The sequence below is a fragment of the Alosa pseudoharengus genome, unplaced genomic scaffold, assembly GCF_046254945.1.
Source record: "Alosa pseudoharengus isolate Yale_2024_CS ecotype anadromous, Long Island Sound unplaced genomic scaffold, YU_APseudo_1.1 YU_APseudo_1.1_scf_15, whole genome shotgun sequence".
NCBI lineage: Eukaryota > Metazoa > Chordata > Actinopteri > Clupeiformes > Clupeidae > Alosa > Alosa pseudoharengus.
The window spans coordinates 24,868,409-24,892,082 of NW_027468620.1; the positions used below are offsets into that span (position 1 = coordinate 24,868,409).

Here is a 23,674-nt window from a genome sequence, read left to right on the forward strand (position 1 = left end):
TCAGTTTTTCAGTGAAGTTTACGTTGGCGCAGTTGAAGCGTCATACAGCCCATCTGCTGTGTGTGTGTGTGTGTGTGTGTGTGTGTGTGTGTGTGTGTGTATACTTATGTGTGTGTCAGTCAAATGCATCTGATGAAAACATTCCTGGAACTCAACATTGAGAATACAATCTACGATAATAAAAATGACTTTGAGTTCAACCGGTAGGTATAAATAGCTCCAGCTATTGCATTGTGGAGTTGGACAAGCCCTGTGGGGGAAACAGAGAGGGAGGGAGGAGGGGTTGGAGAAAGTGAGACAGGCCCAGCAGGAATTTGGGAAGGCGGCTTCCGAAGAAAGGAGGGAAAAAGAAAAAAAGAAACGGAAGAAAAAAAAAAGAAGAATGTGGGCTGCCGGGTGGCAGCAGCATTTCCAGACTGAAATGAAAACCTGTAACCTATTCCAAGCCAAACACGCGTCCCAAAGTCCTACAGGGACGTAGAAGAATGCTTTCTTTCTTTAAACCGTAAATCTTAAATCCCTTTTTGCTTTCTTTCTGTCTTTTGTTTTGCTTCTGTTGAGGAGCAAATAAGGAGGAGGAAATAAATGTTTATATTCCGCACCTCATCAGCTCCTGCCTTTTGTTCTGTGCTTTTCTCTGGGTGGCTTTCGCGTGCTTTTGAGTGACTCATCCTGTGCTGTTGCGATTCATCTCTTTGCTGTCTGTGAACCGCTCTGTCTGTGACTGAGGCTTTGAGTCCACAGGCATGTGTGTGTGTGTGTGTGTGTGTGTGTGTGTGTGTGTGTGTGTGTGTGTGTGTGTGTGTGTGTGTGTGTGTGTTTGTGTGTGGGTTGTATGTAAAGTATGTTTACTTGCCCTGACCCCTTGCTGGTGAGCTGGCACAGCTGCTTGTTAGCACAAGGTAGACCTGAGAGTTGGCAGCTTGGGCTTGGTTTCATGCCACTTCATGCCCTCCTCCTCCTCCTCCTCCTATTTAACAGGCAAGGGTCAGTGTTTCATTCATCCCCCTCCTGAGAGCCTGTCTGTGGTGAGTCAGCCAGTTAGGAAACTGGAGAGAGAGAATATTTGTGTGTGTGTTTTTGTGTGTTCCAGAAAGCCACTCCAGTCACATTTGTTTCTCTCTTAATAGATTTCAGTGATTCATGTTTTGTACAAAGATGGCTACCTTTCCTTGCATCAGGGATAAATGCGTCCATTCTTCTCTCACAGCTTTCGGCCTGTGTCATATGCTCAGGACCGAAACGCTCCATATCTCTCCATCCATCTCTTTCCCTCCCTCTCTCCCTCCCTCACTCCCTCTCTCCCTCTCCCTTCCCTCCTGATGACCAGGGACTTGATTGCAGTGGTAGGTCCCCTTGATAGCCGTGTGCAGCCTCCAAAAATAGCCCCCCTTTTGTTTTGCAATTCTAAGCATCCATCAACCTTTGTTGTCCTGAATGGGCAAAGACAACACCCCTCGTCCGTGGCATCGCTCAGAAATAGATCATGCCTGCTTGCCATCATTATGGGTGGTATTCTGAAGCGCCACACAGTCATTTTTATACTGGTTTTTGGTCTGGATTGTTTTGTCTGATGGTTGTTAACACGTCTCGCCAAAAGAACACAAAATGCCAGCCCATGTGTCATTGGCATCCTAGGGCGTGGAGAGGGGTTTGCTCAGCAAGGGCACACACACACACACACACACACACACACACACACACATACAGAGAGAGAGAGAGAGAGAGAACTGGCTTGGCCTGACTGTGGAGGGAGGCCAGGTTAATGCACTTGACCCAGTAAAGCAGCGATCCCCAAACGCTCCACTAGACCCCGCAGGACACTTGATTTATGGCCAGGGAGAAAGAAAGAGAGAGGGGAGGGTGAGAGAGATGGAGAGAGAGAGAGACAGAGAGAGAGAGAGAGAGAGAGAGACTAGACTGTCTTACCAGCTAGCCCTTGGCTTATTCCTTTCTTTGGTCATGAGAGTGAGGAAGTGAGGAAGAAACTCTTTTTTCTTTTTCTCCCCTATCTCTCTCTCCATTATGCTCTCCACTGTTCCTCCTTTCCCTCTCTCCTCTCTCCTCTCCTCTTCTCCTGCCTATGTGTGCATAACCTTTTTCTTCAGAATGTGATATTGATTTGCTTCCCAAGGAAGGATATAAAGTGAGAATTCATCAAATAGGCTACAGTTATTAGTGGCTGATTCTCTGTTCTATTTTGTGTTGTGATTAAGTGGCTTCTGCCACTGCAGTGATTCATCTTAAAATGTTTTTGAGTGTTTTTATATAACATCCCTTTTTGAAGACAAGGACAGAAAATTGCCCTGGCATTTTCCTTTCACAAACTGCATTATTTTACATGACAAAAAAAAAAAATAAACCTTCCCTTGCTTACATCCCCCTTACCTGAGTTTTTTAAGCTCGTTTTTTAGCTCAGCTTTTTAAACACAGAAACCATATTTTTTACTCTCAAGAATTCACTAAGCAATCTTCTCACGTGGCTTTGTAGAATTTGGAGTCTAGCTGAAATTGATTCTGGGTCCTTTTTTTAAAATTGTATTCACGTGTGGAATGTTGATGAACTAAAGGCATTATGGATCTGGGTCAAAAAGTACTCTCATTTTTTAATCTCTTCTTTTTATTTTTATATTTTTCAACTCATATGTGCTCTTCTGTGTAAAGTGTCTCAGGACGTTAGGCTTGACGTTTATGTGTTCTGTTGGTTTGTTTGTTATTTGTTGATATTAACTGCTTGTTTGTTTTTCCTCTGCCGTCTTTTGATGTGTTGTTGTTTTTCGTCTTTGTTTCTCCTGCAGCGCTATCCGCATTAGCCGGAAAGGATGGCACATGCTCCTGAACTTCTGCTTCCACACGGCATTGACCTTCGCTGTGTTCGCCGGTGGCATCAACCGGATCAAGTACCCCATGATATGCCAGGCAGTGAGTGATCCCACTATTCAGCCTCTTATCTTTTTTTTTCTCATTTTGTTCCTTTTTTTTGTCTTTTGAAGGTTTTTTTTCTTACATCCTTTCTCTGCCCCCTTCTATGTCTCCCTCTCTCTCTGATCCTTGTAGATGGAACCCATTATTCATGCCTGGCCATGTGTAAGAAGGCATTAATGTATAGTTCCCTGACAACCAGGCAGGGGGTCTAATGCTTGTTTCGTTGTTTACTCTCCCTCAGAGGTTTTGAACGCATCTGGTCTCTGGGCTGTTTCACTCCCAGTCAGTCTCTGATTGTGAAAATAAACGCCATTCTGTTTGTCCCCCGGGGCTGCCGTAGATGCCCAGTGGGGGGTTGTAGATGGAATTAGGGGCTCTTGTAACGACTGGGTGTGCAGCACCCATTGGAACACATGGTCTGGCCACCGTTTGCCTCAGGCCGCGCTTGCAGAGGGCTGGGTGGGAGGGTGGTGGTGGTGGCGGTGTGGTTAGGACCGAAGGGTGCCATGGTAACGGAGTTCTGCCTGGGTAGTGGCTGGATGAGACTCTCGGACAGGCTGCATTATATAACGGGCTGCCTCTCTGTCCTTTTCAACCCGCTTCTCCCCACCTTTCTCCACACATCTAATTTTTTTTCCCCCTACCACTCTCTTTGTTTGTCCTCTCCTTCTGCCTTTTCCTCTTCCCTTGCTTTTCTCCTCCAGTCCTCCTTTTTGTCTCCCCTTTGTCTCCCTATCCTCTGCTGCTTCTGTATGTTTCCCATAATGGCTGAGAGAGAGGAGTCTCACAGTAGCGCCCTGTGCAGTATGGCTGTAGGCCTTTTTCATGGCGACTGACCGCACATGTTGGCACTTTCGAGGGCACTTCCCTAAGGGCAAAATAGACTCAAAGTGGACCTTCCTCATCTGGGACATGTCCGATGCCTCCAGCCATGGCCTCCACACGAGAGCCCTGAAACAACTCCCTGCATTGAATGCTACTGTATATGAGGCTATAAGCTATTGAAATATATGGCTGTTCCCACATTTCTAGTCTTTTTGTGACGTTCCTATTAGAGAGCACCTGCTCCCTCGGGGGGGGGCTTTTAAGAGCATTAGACTCAGACCTAAACATCAAGGATGCAGCTGAGTGCTGAATCTGGAGCCAAGGAGCTCTGAGTGCTTCAAGGAACAGAGTTCTGGTTCCTTTTTTTAGGGGAACTGTTTTAGAGCAAGAAGAACTCTTTTTATAGACAAGGATTGATTTGCCGTTCCTATTTCTCTGGTGGGATTTTTCTGTCTCAAAATGAATGGTGGTTTGCAGTGTAGGTTAGTATTCCTACACAGAGGGCCGGCGCGTTTCAGGCCGATTAATCAGTGGGCTGGAGCAAGCAAACGTGGCCCTCCCATTAAAGATGAACTCAAAATGATATTTAGCCTGACACAGATGAATATCTCAGAATTTATCCTGTGTTTCTGCTGTATCGTTCTATGTGTGTGATTGTGTGAGAATGTATGTGTGTGTGTGTTTGTATGTATGGGTATGTATGCGTATGTGTGTGTGTTTGTCTATGTTTGTTTGCATGTGTGGGTGTGTGAATGAGTGTGTGTGTGTGTGTGTGTGTGTGTTGTGTGTGTGTGTGTGTGTGTGTGTGTGTGTGTGTGTGTGTGTGTGTGTGTGTGTGTGTTTGGCTGCCTAGTTTAGAGGGAAGGAGCGACAGTGAGCTCACCGTGTTTCTATCTTCAGTGGGCCAGCTGGTATGATTGGTGGGCACAGACGACACAGGTTGCGTCAGACGCCCTGCATCTGTTGTGCCCCGTCTCCCACGGTGACGGGGCAACAAAGCAGAGTCGAAAGATATTTTTTTACCCTTTCTTTCAGTTTGTTTTTGATTTTCATTGTGTGCCTATATCTCCCAAGCCTTTCAACTTTTGCTATTCATCACAATATAACCTGTGTAAAAAATGTGGAATTTAGGACTCCATACACACACACACACACACACACACACACACACACACACACACACACACACACACAGACGCCGAAACACGCACACACACACACACCATCTCATTCTTGATTACACGTTTTTTTTTTTCAATTTTTGGCTTTGTACATTCTCTCTCTCTCTCTCTCTCTCTCTCTCTCTCTCTCTCTCTCTCTCTCTTGTTTCCCTGTTTCTCTTCTCTCTCCTCTCCAGCTTTCTTTTATTTTTGTCTGCTATTCCATCTATTTTCTCAGAGCATTTTTGTGAGCCCCACTCCATTCCTGTGTGTGTGTGTGTGTGAGTGTGTGTCTGTGTCTGTGTGTGTGTGTGTGTGAGTGTGAGAGAGAGAGATAGAGAGAGAGAGAGAGAGAGAGAGAGAGAGAGAGTGTGAAAGGGAGATTGGGGAAGACGGAAGAGAGTCAGGAGACCCAAGCGTAACTCAGCCGTGTCTGTTTCATGTCACTGTCACCAAGCACCGACAGCTTGCTGTGACACCTGGCTCGTGATGGGAGGCTCGCTCACACACACACACATACACACACACACACACACACAATACATACACATACCTCCTATAGCACCACTCTCCAGGGGAAATATGTAAAATAATCACGTTCCTGTCACTCTCGCGGCTCCTTATGCAATTGCCCACCAGGAGACTCATACATACAGTACGTGCTCATACAGGCCTGTCGGACACACACATGACATGACAGGGCAGCTATTTTGGACACTGCTGGGGCCAAACGCATGTTTGGTCACTTAGAATGGGTCTATGGAAGCCCATACTGATAAGCACCCCAGCCAGCCATTAGGCTTTTACTCAGTATATGTTTTTTTCCAAGGCACACGTAAGAAGACTGTGTTCTTCAAAGCTCTCCATCGAAGCCCTTTTGAAATCAATTTTATCCACTTACAGGCGCACAGATCTTCTGGTGCTTTTAGACGTTCAGGAACAAATGGAAGACTTTTCGGGGTGCTTTGAGGTGTGTCGACTGTGTGCCGTTTCTGTCACCACAGAACACCTGTGCTTTGTCGGTTTGTAATGATGTTATCGGCTTAGATTCACAACGTCGATGGGCCTTGGCCAGCTGACAGAGAGTTCGGCGCTGCTCTTGGCACATGCAAGGACAATCGTGTACAGATTAGAGTGGTGGCTGGTTCCAGCGGTGTTATTCATCCCCCCTCACATCTCTCTCTCTCTCCCCCTCACATCTCTCTCTCTCTCTCTCTCTCTCTCTCTCTCACCCCCCTCTCTCTCTGTCTCTTGATAATGTAATCATGGAAGCTGTGTCTCTTCTTCCGTTTTTTCACTCAGCTCTCATACCCCATTCCCCCGGCTGCCTTGTCAGCCCATCAGGGATTCACTCCCCCCGGGAATGTGTTTCTCTGTGTGAGGTTAGGCAGTGTGTGTGTGTGTGTGTGTGTGTGTGTGTGTGTGTGTGTGTGTGTGTCTGTGTGTGTGTGTGTGTGTGTGTGTGTGTGTGTGTGTGTGTGTGTGTGTGTGTGTGTGTGTGTGTGTGTGTGTGGAGAGAGTACACCGTGTGTGTATATCTCTTTTAAAGGTAAAAGTGCTGGCAGAATGGCCCTCAACATCACCCCTCTCTCTTCCTGTCTACTGTACTTCAATGGAATGCCATCCCTTATGTCTCACAGTCACCCCAAGTGCATATTCCTTTCCCTGCTCTTATGGAGGCTCAACACAGCACAGCTTGAATACCAGTTGGACGCTTGAATACCAGTTGCACTAATGCAGCCTGGTTACACACACCTCTCCTCTCTGTCACACACACAAACACCCTTTTATCTCTGGAAACCAACCATTAATTCTGAAACAGCTCCTCAGGTGCATCCCATACACCTACGCCCTCTCAAGGATCCACAGAGGATGTACAATTGTCTTTCATCCCCAAGACAAGCACACACACTTATGCACATATGCACACAAATACACTCGCTGCGCCTTGTGCACACACTTTCTCTTCCGCATTGGACTCAAGGACACGGCCAATTAGCGCCTGCTCGCCTTGACTATGAGCCTGCGGGGGCCCCCAGGGGTGGCTGATGATATGCCTGACAGATTGGAGCAGGACAGTTTGATTTTGAGCGCGCTTGTCGCGTTTTGTGAGCACTGTCTAAACACATGCACGGCACGTCAGCAGTCGAGACAGTCAGAGGAGACAATGCACTCTCATAGTCATTAGATTCGTCCCTATTTTTTACAGTCTATGATTCGTCCTCCTTGTTTCATTTGCTGTAGCTCTAGCCCCCCCCCCTCTCTCTCTCTCTCTCTCACCCACTTTCTCTCCCTCTTTATCTCTGTATCTCCCTTCCTCTCTCTCTCTCTCTATCTCTATCTTTCTCTCTTGGCTGCCTATCAAGTCCAAAGAAAGATGTTTTCTCTCCCTCATTCTCCCAACAGAAGTCACAAGTCATAAATATTAAATCAGGACAGGATGAGATGGGCTTGTGTTCGTCGAAAACAAAGCCACGCCTAATGCACCACAGCCGTGACCGACATGCACATTTGTGTTTCTGTGCGGCACACCAACAACCACCCAGCCCCTTATCCTGGGCATAGGCTTACAAGAGGCTTTTTGGGGCCTGTAGTGCATAACACGACTTGCACTTTGCAATCTTGTGTTTTTTTGTTGTTGCTGTAAACAAACTCTTTTATTATGACCGCCGCGCAGCGAAGCGGCGGTCATATAGGTTTAGTCAGATTTTTTTATTTTTTTTTGCATGCCCAAATTTCTGTCAATGATTCCCGGGACACTGAAAGACCGGGGTACACAAAACTTGGTGGGCATGTAACCCCACATGGATAGCATGGAACCACCGTTTTTCGTTTTGATCTGTAGCCCCCCCGCTGGACTGGACCCCCCGAAAGGAGGGTAGGGCAGACACAGTTTTCTGTGAATATCTCGAAAACCGTAGGGTTTAGGAGGACCATTTTTTTTTTGTATGTTGATCTCAAGGGGCCATGTCAACCCATTCCATAACCACTCATTTCATGTATAGCGCCACCTAGTTAAACACAAAAAAGTAAAAATGAGGTGTTGTAATTGAAGGTATCTGTGACCTAACAAAGTCAAAACTGTACAAAATTGGAAGTGTAGGATCATTATGACACCCTCTGTATGCACGCCAAGTTTCGTGGAATTCCGTTCATGGGGGGCCACACAATAAATTAATTTATGTTACTATACACCAACTGGCCTGTAGGTGGCCGGAGACAGTTTTCTGTGAATATCTCGATAACCGTAGGGCCTAGGAGGTCCACCTTTTTTATGTATGTTGGTCTTAAGGGGGCGTGTCAACCCATCCCATTACCACTTATTTTATGTATAGCGCCACCTAGTTAAAAATGAAAAAGCAAAAAATTAGGTGTTTTCATCACAATATCTCTGGCTGACAAGGTCAAAACTGCACGAAATTAAAAGTGTAGGATCATTATGACACCCTCCAAATGCATGCCAAGTTTTGTGTACTTTCGTTCATGGGGGGCTTTACAATAAAATAATTTATGTGTACATTTAGTGACGTACACCAACAAGGATTCCCGGGACACTGAAAGACCGGGGTACACAAAACTTGGTGGGCATGTACCCCCACATGGATAGCATGGAACCGTAATTTTTCGTTTTGATCTGTAGCCCCCCCCGCTGGACTGGACCCCCCGAAAGAAGGGTAGGGCAGACACAGTTCTCTGTGAATATCTTGAGAACTGTAGGGCCTAGGATGACCATTTTTTTCCGTATGTTTGCCTCCAGGGGTCATGTTAACCCATTTCATGCACACATGTGCACAAACAGATACACACACACACACACACACATACATTCACAGTAATCATACGTATGACACATACTCACACAGTAGACATATGTACACTTGCATGCACAGGCACATACGCAGGCACACACACAAGCACACACACACACAAACACACACACACACACACACACACGCATGACATAAACAAGTACATGCACACAATTCAAGAATTTCTCAGAATTATGAACAGGCAAGATGGAGGTGGGGTTGTATAAAATTAATTTTACATGTGAAATCTATGAACTAATCATGTTTCAGCGTGATTTATTTTTGTGGAAAAAATGTGCTGGACTGGGCGGCGGTCATATTTTGTACCGCTCTGCGGTACATCTAGTTTCAATCAGTGCACCTCCCTAGGCCCAGGTTTTCTTTTTTTTATATATTGCTTTTATTTCGGTGTGAGATCAGCAGCATCTCGCCTGCTTGTTCGCGGGCCGGTGCCTGTTGCGGATTTTGGATTTTGTTTAATAGAAAATGTGTGTGCAGGTGTGTGTGTGTGTGTGTGTGTGTGTGTGTGTGTGTGTGTGTGTGTGTGTGTGTGTGTGCGTGTGTGTACGTGTACATTTGCGCCTGTGTACGTGTACATTTCTGTATGCTGGGGGATGACCGAATTATACGAGACACAGTCTATGGGTGCAGTCTATGTGTGTTCATGTGTGCAGCATGATTTATGAGTCATTGGTCATGGGAGTTTTGAGCAAGGATGCATGCCATGTATGTATGTGAGGAAGGTCCACTGAGTGTGGCTGAGGGAGGTATTGCTTTTTTGACCTCTGGTCATTATCCTTTAGCGCTATTCCCTCGATCTAGATACTCTGCGTATATGAGTGTGTGTGTGTGTGTGTGTGTGTGTGTGTGTGTGTGTGTGTGTGTGTGTCTGTATGTGTGTGCGTGTGTATGTGTGGGCATAGAAGCTTCATTTGCTTCTCCCCTCTTCACCTTCATGCATACATGTTAATACTGTAAGTTTATGCTTATTAGTGCAAGTGTGATGTATGTGTTCATGTGTATGTACATGTGCATGTTCATATACTGTTCTTTCCTGACTCAGCCTATCTTTATTAGTGTGTGTTTATTTGTTCATGTTCATGTGTGTGATTGATTGATTGTGTGTGTGTGTGTGTGTGTGTGTGTGTGTGTGTGTGTGTGTGTGTGTGTGTGTTGGTGTGATTGATTGTGTGTGTGTGTGTGTTGGTGTGATTGATTGTGTGTGTGTGTGTGTGTGTGTGTGTGTGTGTATGTGTGTGTGTGTGTGTGTGTGAGTGTGCGTGTGCTCATGCTTACTCCTCCTCTTTCTCCCTCTTTGTGTGTCAGGTTGGTGTGGTGTTGCACTACTCCTCTCTCTCCACCATGCTGTGGCTTGGCGTCACAGCCAGGAACATCTACAAGCAAGTGACCAAAAAGCCCACGCAGCCTCAGGATGGAGACGCCCCGACGCACCAGCCGAAATCACCTATGCTGAGGTACGACCTCTACCTGGCCTCACTCCCCCCAGAGAACTTTCTAGAAAATGGGTTGAAATCGGCCTGTTGTTTACCAAGCCGCCAGATAGTCAATCATGGTGCTCGCAGTCTATTCAAAAGCAAAAAGGGCTGATTAGAGACTGTGCTAGGATTTGGCTCTCAGTGGATGTGATTTCTGTTCACTTTCTTTTGAAAACTAAGTGCTTTTTTTACTTGGGACTGAAAGACACTTTTTTTTATTCTCCTGGCAATCAAGGCCTCAGCAAGTGATTGAGTGTTGCTATGATTGTGGTTGAGCCTGGTGTAGAGAGAGAGAGCGACAGACAAACAGAGAGAGAGAAAAAAGAGAGAGAGAGAGAGGCATGAGAGGATTATGTTTGGCGAAGGGAGAGTTTAAGTGGCTAACGCCTACTCACACGCATGCAGCAGGGGCAGACTGCTAAGCCTGAGCTCCAGTTGCGTTAGCGCTGCTGCTGATGTTTAACCTTGACTTTAGCCTCATATTGATGACATGCTAGTGCGTCCATCTAATGCTAACACTATCCCTGCAGAGTGCAAAGACAAGGTGGCAGCGCCTCTGGTGTTGTGTTTATGCTGTTCATACAAATGTCTGTGGCTCACCAGAGACAAGGACGAAAGGAGCCTTGTCTGCAGCGGTGGTGATAAAACAGCATGGTGCTATGGGTTCCTACGATTACACAGTGTTTCCCATACATTGACTTATTTGTAGCGGCCACCACACAATGATTTTCCAGTTGTACTAAATCGTGCTTAAATCTGGTTAGCATCATAACCACGCTGTGCTAATTTGTTAAAAACTGTTGCATTCAAGTTAATTCTGCAAACCAACCACCACAAATGGAATTCCGTTTTATGGGAAACACTGGATTAGCAACCTGTGCATGTACACCCTAGTGGAGCAACATATAGCTACTACATCTTTGTGCTGTCTCACCAGCTCAAGGATTGGCTTGAATGACCATCCTGACCATCAAGCTGAGATTGAACATTGTTCATGTGAACAGTCAAACTTCAGTGAACGCTAAAATGCTATATCTACTTACTGTGCTGTCCCACTGAGTGCAAGCCTCATTGTTAAATATAGAAGTGCGTGTGAATGTGTGTGTAATGGACTCCATGACAAGTCTTTTTTTTAGGCAAATGGGACTATTATCCAATAGAAGCGTTTCATCATCGGCGCACCAGCTTGTGTTTGCACCATGCTGTCGTATGGCGTTATTGTTGGAGGCTCTGCGGTATTCCCGCTCCAGTCAAAGGGGCCGTTAGCCTGCATCTGTTAGGCACCTTACTACCAGGCAAGTACAGATGTGCCAGTAATGCTTAATGGCTCAGACAGAGAACGTACGCCACGTGATTCAAGACCCTCTTTGTGTGTTGCAGGATCAGAATGTGTCTGTTGTGTGTGTTAGTAATGATGGATAGCTAGAGAATATGTCTGTCATGGGATGCAAGTGTTTTTGCAATGAGGTTTGTGACTGCTAGCTTGACTTAGAGTGTGTACATCTGTGGGTGCAGTTCAGTGATGTGCCCTCAGAACCCCACAGTTCGAGCTTTTATAAAAGTTATCATCTAAAGTATGTTGGGTGGCAGAGGTAAGATGGCATCTACAGGGACCGGTCTGGTTAGGCCCACTTATACACAGTATCTTCATGAGGCAAATAAATGTTTGTACTTTGAAATGTTAAAAGTGTTCCCTCGTGTGAAAGGCCAAATTGGCTTTAATTTATTTTTAAAAGTTAAAGAATATTGGGTATGTGGATGTTTTGGTTTTTAGTGGGGAATGAAGGGGAGGAGGGAACAACACTTGGTGGTTCCTATGGGGGTTTAGCCACCCTGTGGAGGGGTATCTAGAGAGACCCTCTTCAGCAGTCGCAGATTTAATTGCCTCTCTCACCTGTTAGGCTGCGGAGATCCAGAGTGCTCGTTCCAGCGTGGGGATTTACTCTGTGCTTATCTCTCCTGGGATGACTTTTTCCCTCTGATGGGCTTAAGCCTGCAACCAGCCCTTAATGCCGCCTCCCCATGTTTATTTATTTTTTTATTTTCTGTTTATTCATGTGCTTGTTTGTTTGTTTTGCTTACTCTGCCAGTGCTGTGCTGTGCACACTGATGTGGGGATCAACCAGAGGTCGGAGTCTCTGCCTCTGGGTTAACAGGGGACTGGGTATCTCCCAAACAAAACAGGAACCGGAGTGTGTGTGTGTGTGTGTTTGTGTGTGTGTGTGTGTGTGTGTGTGTGTGTGTGTGTGTGTGTGTGTGTGTGTGTGTGTGTGTGCAGAGAATGCAAAGAATTGATTTCTATTGTGGTGGTTGGTTTGCAGAATTAACTTGAATGCAACAGTTTTTAACAAATTAGCACAGCGTGGTTATGATGCTAACCAGATTTAAGCACGATTTAGTACAACCTGGAAAATCATTGTGTGGTGGTCAATGTTGATATTGTGGTGGGCCCCCACAAATAAGTCAATGTATGGGAAACACTGGTGTGTGTGTGTGTGTGTGTGTGTGTGTGTGTGTGTGTGTGTGTGTGTGTGTGTGTGTGTGTGTGTGTGTGCGTGTGTGTGTGTGACAGAAGGAGAGGGAGTTTGTGTGTGTGCATATCCATGTGCATGTTTGATAGAAACCCCTTCATGAACAGTAGTCAGTCTTTGTTTACATGACTGAAGGTGGGCGATCATTTCCATGTCACCTTCCATCACATTTCAGTGTAGGTAACTTTGGGCACTGACTGGCACTGTGCCTGTGTCCTGTTCACTGTTTCTCACTACAGCCAACCACTGTAGTTTATCTTCAGCTGAGACGCTGTTTCTGCAGGATTCCCGAGAACTGGCTAGAGACTAGGAAAAGGAAATGGATAGGGAGTCATGTTTGCCATGAACGTTCGACCACTGTTTGCCAGATTTAAACGCACCTCAGGTGTGGTCTGTCACCTCAGGAGCGGTCAAGTTCAGCTAGAAGAAAGAGACAGAGGAAGAGAGAATAATTGTGCATGGGAATTCATCAGTTTGACAGATTGAATGTATTTATGGCTACAAATATGGCAGACAATTTTTTGTTCCAATTACTGTCTGAATCAGAAAAAATGGATCGATTAAACTATTCCGGTTGAAATATTAGTGCTGTCTGTTTACATGGGGTACGTAAACGATCAGATTCTCTCAAGCGCTTTAGAATCTTTGATTGGAATAGCCGTTGTTGCCTACTTTTCCTTGAGAAGATACAGCGGACAATCCGATTGACTGTATGCATTAGCCTAGAAATCTAGACGCACCCTAGCGGCGGCAAATTAATTTGCTCAGCCTGTACGTCTAGTATCGAACCATAGGAATTTCTATTGGCTTAACACCATGGATGTTCTCCAATCACAGCGCTCTATTTCGTTAGAGAGTCTTAAGGCGGGCTTAACAGGATAACGACATCCTGCGACGGTGAACAACAAGGAAGGTGGCTATGGCGAACGAAGAGCGGTTGTTTGAATCGCCGTTGGCGTCAACTTTGGAGGAGTTGGACTTGTGCTTTTCTTTGAAAGTAGAGCAACACAATGCACTTAAGTCATTCCTTTCGAAGAAGGATGTATTTGCCGTTTTGCCGACCGGATACGGATATGGTCGTAGCGCTGGCCTATTGCATGCCTAGGCAGTTTGAAAGACAATTCTCTGCCCGCCCCTTGGATTAAGCAGGTGAATGATTCGATTCCAGACTATACATTTCAATGATATAGGATGGCCAGCCAGGCTACGTATGCATGGCTGTTCAATCGGAATAGGAACGGAATACACCACCTTTCATTCTGATTAAAATTCTAATTGGATCAGGCGTTTTTATTCTGATTGAGGTGTTTATGAGAATTATTATTGCATTTAGCCGTTATTTTGTTTCTAATCGGATTAAAAGTGTCCATGTAAACGTGGCTATTGAGTCTGCAGGTACATTTTGCTTTATCATAGTTAGCCTCCAGTCCCAGTCTGATCTGTTTTTTGTGTGTGGACTATAAGATGGTACACACGACGCTCGATGAAAATGGTCTTCAGGGCTGTGTCTGTGTCAGTGGTGTCATAAGAGCACATGTGTCAGACTAGTTCACAACAGATTTCATTGCATCCTTCACCTGTTGTCACCCCGCTTGAAATCCATTTAACGCCCTGCTGCAGAATAGACTGTGGCACTGAGACACAGCACAGGGGTTTACACTGAAAGAGCCCTCTCTCCCTCCATCTCTACGCCTGTCACTCACTCTCTCCTTGTTTATCCCTTCTCTTGGTTTCTCCCTTTTGCTCCCCACTTTACTGTCTTTCCTCTGTCTTTCGAACATACACAGACACATATAGATTTTCTTTCTCACACTCACTCTTTCTCTCTCTCTCTCTCTCTCTCTCTCACCCCATTTCCTTTGTTTCTTCGTATTCTGTTCTGTTCTGTTCTGTTCATGTTTCTCTCCCAAAGTTAAAATCTTTATTGTCATAACCTTACAACTGTTTTACCAAAACAGCTGTCATCATGTGAATCTGAATGAATAGACATGCAACACATGGTGTTTTTTTCTTTGTCCAGTGGATTGTGGCCGACTGAAAGCCATAACTGTGAATGCTCCCCTAATATATATAACTCAGTTTGATGTGATTCGGTAGGGCCATTACATATCAAAAACGTGGAAAAAAATGTGGGTTTTTTTACCTGGAAATGGAACAGATTTATTACCATCTCAATATATCAGAGTGAAAAATGTCCCTCTTGTCTAGACCTGCCTTTGTGTTCTTGTACCCTCTGTCTCTTTCTCTCTCCAGTATATTCCTCTCTTTTAATATCATCTTTTCCCCGCCTTGCCTTTAAACTGAGCTGATCCACTCCTCTCTCTCTCTCTCTCTCTCTCTCTCTGTATGTGTGTGTGTGTGTGTGTGTGTGTGGTTGGGGGGTGTGTGTGTGTGTGCACGTGTGTGCGCGCACACGTGCATGTGGGTTTCAGTGTGTGTGTGTGTGTGTGTGTGCATGTGTGTGTGTGTGTGTGTGTGTGTGTGTGTGTGTGTGTGTGTGTGTGTGTGTGTGTGTGTGTGTGCATGTGGGTTTGAGTGTGTGTGTGTATGTATATGTGTATGTGCGTGCACATGCAAATGGGGGTTTCAGTGTGTGTATGTGCACATGTATGTGTGTTTGAGTGTGTGTGTGTGCATGTGCATTTTGTGTGTTTGAGTGTGTGTGTGTGTGCGCGCACATGCATGTGTGTTTGAGTGTGTGTGTGCGCGTGTGCATATGTGTGTTTGAGTGTGTGTGTTGGGAGCTGAGATTGGGCCTGGCTGAGCCCCTGTGATTGACTCTAATTCCCACTGTCAGAAGTGGCCGCAGTGCTGAGGACCAGCTACTGCTACAGCTGGAGAGACAAATCAATTTCTCCCGCTGCCGTTAAGACCCCCTCTCACACACATTTACACACGTGCTCACACACACACACACACACACACACACACACACACACACACACAAGGCCAATATATCTCCAAATAGCAATGTCGTGATACCACCCATTTTGTTTTATTTAACCCTCTTGCTGGTGTGATTGAAATGACATGGCACCCCACAACAGAATTATGCATACACAGAGACATATCTCCCAAAAACACACACAAACAACACAAACGCACACCACCATTTTATTCAAGAGTCCTTTTCACCTTTTATGTCGAGGGCCTTTGAGGCAACCCGTAATCATCCTGTGCATTATTGCATACCACAGCCTCTCCAGTGTCCCTGAGTACAGGGATATAATGGAGTTGCCTGAACAGCATGTGTGATGTACAGTCCTATATGAAGATTCAGATGCATCTGTCCTGTGCATACTGTCGGTATATGGCCCACTGTCTCTCACTGTCTGTCTTTTGTGGCATTCCCCTTGTTTAAATTTATGTTGTATTTTATGCATGTTGCTCCTCAGGGACTTCCAGAAAGGTCTTTTCATAAATGTTTAATGCTGTAATGACCATAAAGCTGAATTGAGCTGGAGTTATGTGAGGAGGTGGTGGTGATCAGCCTACTGAGAGCGCGTTAGGTAGGAGTTGTGAGGGGGGTGAGGGGGGTGGGTAGGTGGGATGTGTGTGTGTGTGATGCCGCTTGGAGCGGCAGCGGGTCAGTGACGAAGCAAAACAATGTGGTGGATTTGTCTGCCGGGGGTTGTGGGCGGGGGGGGGGGGGGGTGATGGGTAGGGTGCGTCACAAAATTAATTTTCACCAAATTTTGCCAGATCACGTTTTGTCTTGTTCCAATTGGCATTGTAAGCATCTGTACCAAAAATGGAGTCAATTGCTGCACATTTAGGGGTGGCACACTTTTTCACAATATTAACACACAGACAATACATGATGTATTGGTATCCGGATAAAACCATTGCAGGTGCTGCATTGAAGAGCATTGGATGACATTTGTGGTATCTGTCAGAAGAACTCGTCGCCCTGGCATTTTTTGATGCTCAGCTCATCACCATTGGTGGTGGTTAGTGAGGTCCCCCCTTCCCTGTGAAGCGCTTTGAGTGTTGAGAAAAGTGCTAAATAAATGTAACGTGTTGTTGTTGTTGTTGTTGTTGTGTTGATGTTGAAGAAAAAGAGACAATGCTGAGAAAACTTGAAAGACGCCCTGGGAAGATGCTCAAAGACTTGATGCCAAGTCTTTCTTCCACAAGAGCAGTACAGCTACCGTCTCTGGCCTCGTCACTCGCTGCTCAATCCACTTCTTTGAGGTTTTTACTGAAGGCCAAATGGATGGCAGAAGTAACCCTGATGATGTGAGGTCCATTCTCACAGATGAGAATCTGCGTCAAAAAGTTAATTCCTTGAAGGTCATCAACGACAGCGCAGAGAGAGGCATTGCCCTTATTAAACGCTGTCAACAATCTGTGCGAAACGAAGACCAAAAGCAGTTTTTGCTCCGTGTTGTGCAAGGACACAGAGATAAAGTATCAAAAAGAACAAAGTCATCATACAGCGAATAGTGTTTGAACTGTTCTAATGTTCTTACTCATTTAGTATTAGTACAGTGAGAGATTATTAATGACCATACTTATCTTTTATTTTGTTCAAGTTTCTGGTTCCTGCGAAAGTTATGCAAAGTGTGCCACCCTTTACTGGCGTCCTATTGGCTCAATTTTTGGTACAGATGTTCAAAATGTCAATAGGAACAAGGCAAAATGCGATCTGGGAAAATTTGGAAAACTTTTACTTATACCATTATATTGTGAACCACCCTAGGGGGGGGGTTGCACCATCACGTGGGCTAAATGTCAACCGCACTTGGGGAGTGATGCTCTACCTATCTGGGCTGGAGGATGTTGGAGAAACTGTGTATGAGACGTGGGAGAGAGAGAGAGAGTGAAGAGAGAGAGAGAGGAAATAGGGTAAGAGAGATTGAGAGAGAAAGAGAGAGTGAATACAAATTAGAGAGAGGGAGAGAGAGACAAGGAAGGAGAGGAAGAGATTGCGCCTCTCGCTCGGGGTGCATTCACTGTCTATTTATATCATCAGATTTGTTGTGCATGAACTTCTCTTAAAAGCCTTTGGTGGCGGCGCTGCCATTTTGTGGGTTGTTTTGAAAAGGCAAAGTAGCATGCAGAGAGGGGAGGTCTTTTTTTCCAGCCGTACACTGATGAAAGGAACACAGACCGCCGCCGTGGTGAGAGCTGGCTCATACATCACAACGCACATAAACACAAACACAAACACAGATACACACCCACACAAATACAAGCACACACAAACACAAGCTCAAGGGTACATGCACACAAACACACACACACACACTTTTCTCTTCCTGACCTCTCGTCTCTCTGTCTCATGCATTTCCCTAAATCCCATATCCTCTTCGTCCTGCTTTTGCTCCCTATTGCAACTCTCCTCACACTCTGGGTCAGCCTTTAAGGTGTATGTGTGTGTGTCCTATATTTGCACGTGTGTGTGTGTGTGTGTGTTTGTGTGTGTGTGTGTGTTGCATGTGTGTATCCATGTGTGTTGAGGCGATAGAAAGCGACAAGATGATGGAAAGTGTTTTATTAGTGGGTCTCGCGTGAGAGAGGGGCAGGGGATGTCAGAGTGGACAGGAGGGAGAGTAGATCCTGGAGGAGGAGAATACCGACAGTGAGCACAGAGGGATTGTGGGATTGAGGAAGACAGTGAGGATGGTGGGGAGACAAGACACCCCTGCAGTAGTGATTTCCTGGTGCATCAGGGAGAGGTGGCGGTGTGTGTCTGTGTGTGTGTACCTATGTGTGTACTGTGTACCTGTGTGTATTTGTTTTTGTGTGACTGTGTGTGTATGTGTGTGTGCATGTGTGCGTGCGTGTCTGAGACTATGTTTGTGTCTGTCTGTGTCTGTGCATGTGTGTGTGTGTGAGAGACAAAGAGAATGATCTTTTTTGGTGCCCTTACTCTGTCTCATTCTGGTCTCAGAATACCAACAAGCCCGATTGCATTCTCATTTCTCACATTCAGAGTGTCACATCATTTTGATCTGTATCACTGGGTATTGTTGCTATCCCCCTTCTCTCTCTCTTTTTTTCTTTCTCTCTATCACTCTCTCTCTCTCTGCTCTCCTGTGTGCAACTCTCTTTATTTCATCTTCTCACTGCCACTTTGCTGTTCAAGCTTTAATTTATTCTCTGTTATTTCTCTTGTGGACATTATCAGACTAAATCAGATCAAGTCTACAAATCAAATATGTCAGTCGGCTAAAGTACATTTTCTCTCTCCCTCTCTCTCTCTCTCTCTCTCTCTCTGTCATTTTCTTATATAGGTTTTACCTAGTGAGTGGTGGGATCCCTTTCATTATCTGTGGAATTACTGCAGCCACTAATATTGAAAATTACGGAAGTGGAGAGCTATCACCATAGTAAGTGCTGTCATCTGATTTCTTTATCTTTAGGGAGATGGTCATGGTGCTTTTGTTGCTCTGGAAAATGACACACTTTTCAAAACAAACAAGTGTATTTGCAGCAGATAAACACATTTTTTGACATGCATACCCATGAGCCACATTCTCACACACCTCACTCGCACATCTTTCTGCCCTGCCACACACATATCCTCCCACACACACACACACACACACACATGCTTATTCTGTGACTGTCCATCTTCTCTCCTACATATGGTTTACTCTCTTCCTGTCCTAAGATGCTCTCAGCATACTCACATACAATCAAAGATTAATTCACTACCACCAATTAAAACACACAAACACTGGCACCTTCAAAATATTTGAATAGATAGATAGATAGATAGATACTTTATTGATCCCCAGGGGAAATTCAAGGTCTCAGTAGCATACAGACAACACACACACATTCACTAACAGCAGAAAAAGTCATTAAAAGTATATAATATAAAAGCACAACTAAGCAATAAGGACAGTAGAAGATAAAGAATATACTAAATATACTAAAATACAAATTATACTAACACTTACACTTACTAACACTTACTTAATCTAAATCAATTCTATTTGGTATTGGAATTGGTGTTTGTTATATATGAATGCTCCATCAAGATTGCTTCTCAGTTACATGGTACTCAGTTACATGGAAATCTATCTATCTTCCTATCTATCTATCTATCTATCTATCTATCTACCTATCTATCTATCTACCTATCTATATATCTATCTATCTGTCTGTCTGTCTGTCTATCTGTCTTTCTATCACCTTCACACATAAACACCTGCTCTTAGTTCCTGCTTCAGAGCCAACAGTCCTGACCTTTGACCCCTCCCACAGCTGCTGGATGGCGTGGGAACCTAGCCTGGGGGCCTTCTACGGGCCGGTAGCCTTCATCGCCCTGGTGACGTGCATCTACTTCCTGGGCACCTTCATCCAGCTGCGCCGGCACCCGGAGCGCAAGTACGAGCTGAAGGCGTCCAGCGAGGAGCACCAGCGGCTGGCCTCAGGTGACCTGCCGCCCCACTGCCACCAGGGGCCTGAGCAGGGGGCCCCACCGGCATCCGCCGAGGTGGGCCGGGTCCACTGCGCGGGCGGCTGCGGCGTCAACCCGGCGCTGCTGGCCAACGAGCACTCGTTCAGCGCCCAGCTGAGCACGGCGGCCTTCACCCTCTTCCTGTTCCTGGCCACGTGGACGTTCGGCGCGCTGGCCGTCACTATGGGCCACTTCCTGGACATGATCTTCAGCTGCCTGTACGGGGCCTTCTCCGTCACCCTGGGCCTGTTCGTGCTCATCCACCACTGTGCCAAGCGTGACGACGTCTGGCACTGCTGGTGCTCCTGCTGTCCAGGCAGGCGAGGTGGTGGCCCGCGCCACGGTGGACACGGCGGCTGTTCGGGCCACGGCCACGGTCACGCACACGGCCCCGCGCACCACCACCACCACCACCACCACGGCCGGCTGAAGCAGCTGAACGTGAACGGGGACTCGTTGGCGCACGGTGGGCCGCTGCTGCACTGCGGTCACCTGGACACGCAGTGCCCGGGGGTGGTAGGGGGCAAGGGCCTGCTGGGCGTGCACACGCGCGCGCCCTGCAAGCTGGGCGTCCTGCCCTCGTCCAACCCGGCAGCGGCCACGCACGTGGGACCGCCGTGCTGCGCCGGGCTGCACTCGCAGCAGCTGCTGCCGGACGAGGACGCGGATGGCGAGGACGAGGCCACGGCGGCGCACGTGCTGCTCCACGCCGACCCCGAGGGCTACCGGCCGGCCATCCACCTGCACCGCTGCCTGAAGGGAGGCCCGGGCAGTACCGGCGGCAGCGTCAGGACTAAAGGCCGGCGCCTGAGTCGGCAGCGCGTGGGCGGCGGGAGCGAGCGAGAGTTCGCCTTCCACCTGCCCGCGGACTGTGGTGGCGGTAGTGGACACAGTTCGCGTGCCAACAGCCCGCACAGCATGCTGGACGCCGGGCATCACCACCACCACCACCACCACCCCCCCGGCGGCGGCGGCGGGCACCACCTGTGCCACGTGGGCGCACACGAGCACGACCTGGGCTGCGACGACCCCCACCACCACCACCACCTCCACCACCACCACCACGCCGGCGGCGGCTGCCACGAGGGGCCCCACCACAGCTGCCACGCTGCCCTGTGCCACGCGCGGCACGCCTGCTGCGCCAAGGCCGAGCTCTTCCCCGCGCTGTGCCCGCCCGAACTGGTGGGCGACGCCGGGGCCTTCCTGTGCGGCTGCGGCAAGATGGCGCCGGCGGCGGCCGACGAGGAGCTGGGCATGGGTGGCCACCTGGAGATGCGGCCGCGCAGACAGTCGCTGCTGCAGAACCCCTCGCCCAGTCAGAATGGCATCCTCAAAAGCAGCACGCCCGAGAACGTCCTCTACCCGCTGGACAGCACGGGGAATATACGCACCGGCCCCTGGAAGAACGAGACTACTGTGTAGTTCAAGGGCTCTTTTTTGCCTAAAAAGAAAAAAGAAATAAAAAAAAACTGACGCAGTTGAGAAAAAGGCCCCCACCACCTCCTTTGCCCTGTCCCCTTAGGAAACCATATAACTTGGAAACCATCTGAGGGATTTGTTTTTGTTTGTTTGTTTTGGTCATTCAGTTTTTTTTTTTATTTTGTTACTGTTCTCCCTTCACGTTTTGGATAGTCTTTCACAGGCCGTTGTACAGGTTAATCAAACTAACTGAACTACTGGATTCGCAGCCTCCACAGGGTTGACTGTGCACACGTCAGTGTTTGGAGTCATAGTTATTACACTACCTTCATTTGGAGGTACAGGTGTGTGTTTTCACCTCACAGTGTGTGTATCTATGTGTGTAAGAGAGATGTAGAAAGAGAGAGAGAGAGAGAGAGAGCGAGTGTGTGTGTGTGTGTGTGTGTGTATGGATACTTTAGTGTGTGTCTTCATGCATTTCAACTCTCTAACTTATTGACAAAGGAGCCACTGACTCCATCCTTGGGTCTGATGATTTGAGCTTAGTACCTAGAGACTATAAAGTGACCCTGTTTCTAAGAGACCAACTCACCAGCAGTTTCAAGTGATTCATATTTTCATGATTTAAATTTAAAAAATGCTATATACTGTGAATAGCAACAAGAGAACACCTGCAGATGGCTTACAAAACAACGGATCGACTCCTGTCCGCTTTTTGTTGTCCACTTGTCTGTGGTGTGCCGAAAAAGTGCAAAACAAAGAGTCCACTTTAGACCACTTTAGGTCATTCCTCTACAGTGTTTGGAATCTATGATGTCTCTATGGTGTCTTAACTGTACTGTGCAATGACAACATATCCATTGTGCTAACCTCTGGTGCTAGAAGGACAGTTGTACACCTCTGTGTCCTTGTGGGTGAACCACAGCTGTAGCAAGACCGAGTCAGTTAGACATCACCCAGTCACTTGCTTATTGAGTTAGGAAAAAAACAAGAAAACGCTACTTAGTACAGTCACCCATTCAAGATCTGTCTTTCAGCAGGTATTGTTGAGAAAATGACTTGATTGAGCAAAGTGTGTTTTTTTACTTTGTTCATTCATTTGTTTGTTTGTTTGATTTTAAGACCATGCGTGTGTTCACCCAATATGTTTCAATGTACAATGCAAAGAACAGGCATCACTAATTCCCATCTTGACCTAGTCCTCAGCATTACTGCCAGATTTTATATTTCATGTTGCACATATTCCAGCTCACCCTCTTGTTTCAGACAGAGAGGCGTCCTCTTTGTCAGAAGTGTGGTGGTTAAGAGCATATGAGTACTTTCGATGCCATTCAGTCTGAAAATGACCCACACAAGGGGTATTACTTGTTAGCATCTCACCCTTGTAAAGGCACCACTTAGTGACTCATGAACGACAGAGTGACAGGCAACATTGGGTGGGATGTGTCACGAAAGCACTTGGTCATATGTTGTTTACTTCAGTGTTGTGGAATGAAGATACTTGTGTGTGTGTGTGTGTGTGTGTGTGTGTATGTGTTGAGGGTGTGTGTGTCAAGGGATAAATGTGCAAATATATGCCAAGAGGAGGATTAGTCACATTTCCTCTCTGTTAACATGCTCCATCAAGCATCAGCTCTCCCCGTCACGTGAGAAGCATTGATCCTAACAGCCCTGTCTTTTGTAACAACACTTAAATCTATTGAAGCTAACACGGGTGTAGAGTGAGAGATATGAGAAAGGGAAAGTCTGGGCCCGTTAAATGATAATGCTCAGTATCTGAGTTGAGGAAATATTATTAATATTATTGTTATTATTATTATTTTTATTAATGTTATTTTTAATTGAGTTGTTCCATGTCGCTCCCCGTTTGTGAAAATGCAAAACACTGTGAGATGTTTAGCACATATTGGCATAATGTCACATAGATTACGCTGTTACACAGAATCCCCTTAGTTCAATGATCATATCTATGATGAGGTCCAAGCAGAGGCTGAGTCAAAATGTATCTGGTTTGTAACTGTCTGACTTCACCTTGTGCTACAGTGGCTGTGAGTTATTATGGCCTGCATTTGGCCTTGTCACCATGGGAACCACG

General features: G+C 46.5%; 1 protein-coding gene across 1 annotated transcript in view; it reads left to right on the plus strand.

The window, feature by feature from the left end:
• adgra1b (adhesion G protein-coupled receptor A1b) overlaps positions 1 to 21,793 on the plus strand; it is a 135,864-nt gene extending 114,071 nt beyond the window's left edge. The window contains exons 16-19 of the mRNA XM_076285985.1: positions 2,799 to 2,922; positions 10,046 to 10,194; positions 18,986 to 19,081; positions 19,965 to 21,793. Of these exons, the coding sequence (XP_076142100.1) occupies positions 2,799 to 2,922; positions 10,046 to 10,194; positions 18,986 to 19,081; positions 19,965 to 21,582 (1,987 nt within the window). The 3' untranslated portion in view covers positions 21,583 to 21,793. The remainder of the gene's footprint in view (positions 1 to 2,798; positions 2,923 to 10,045; positions 10,195 to 18,985; positions 19,082 to 19,964) is intronic.
• Positions 21,794 to 23,674: the final 1,881 nt, after the last annotated feature.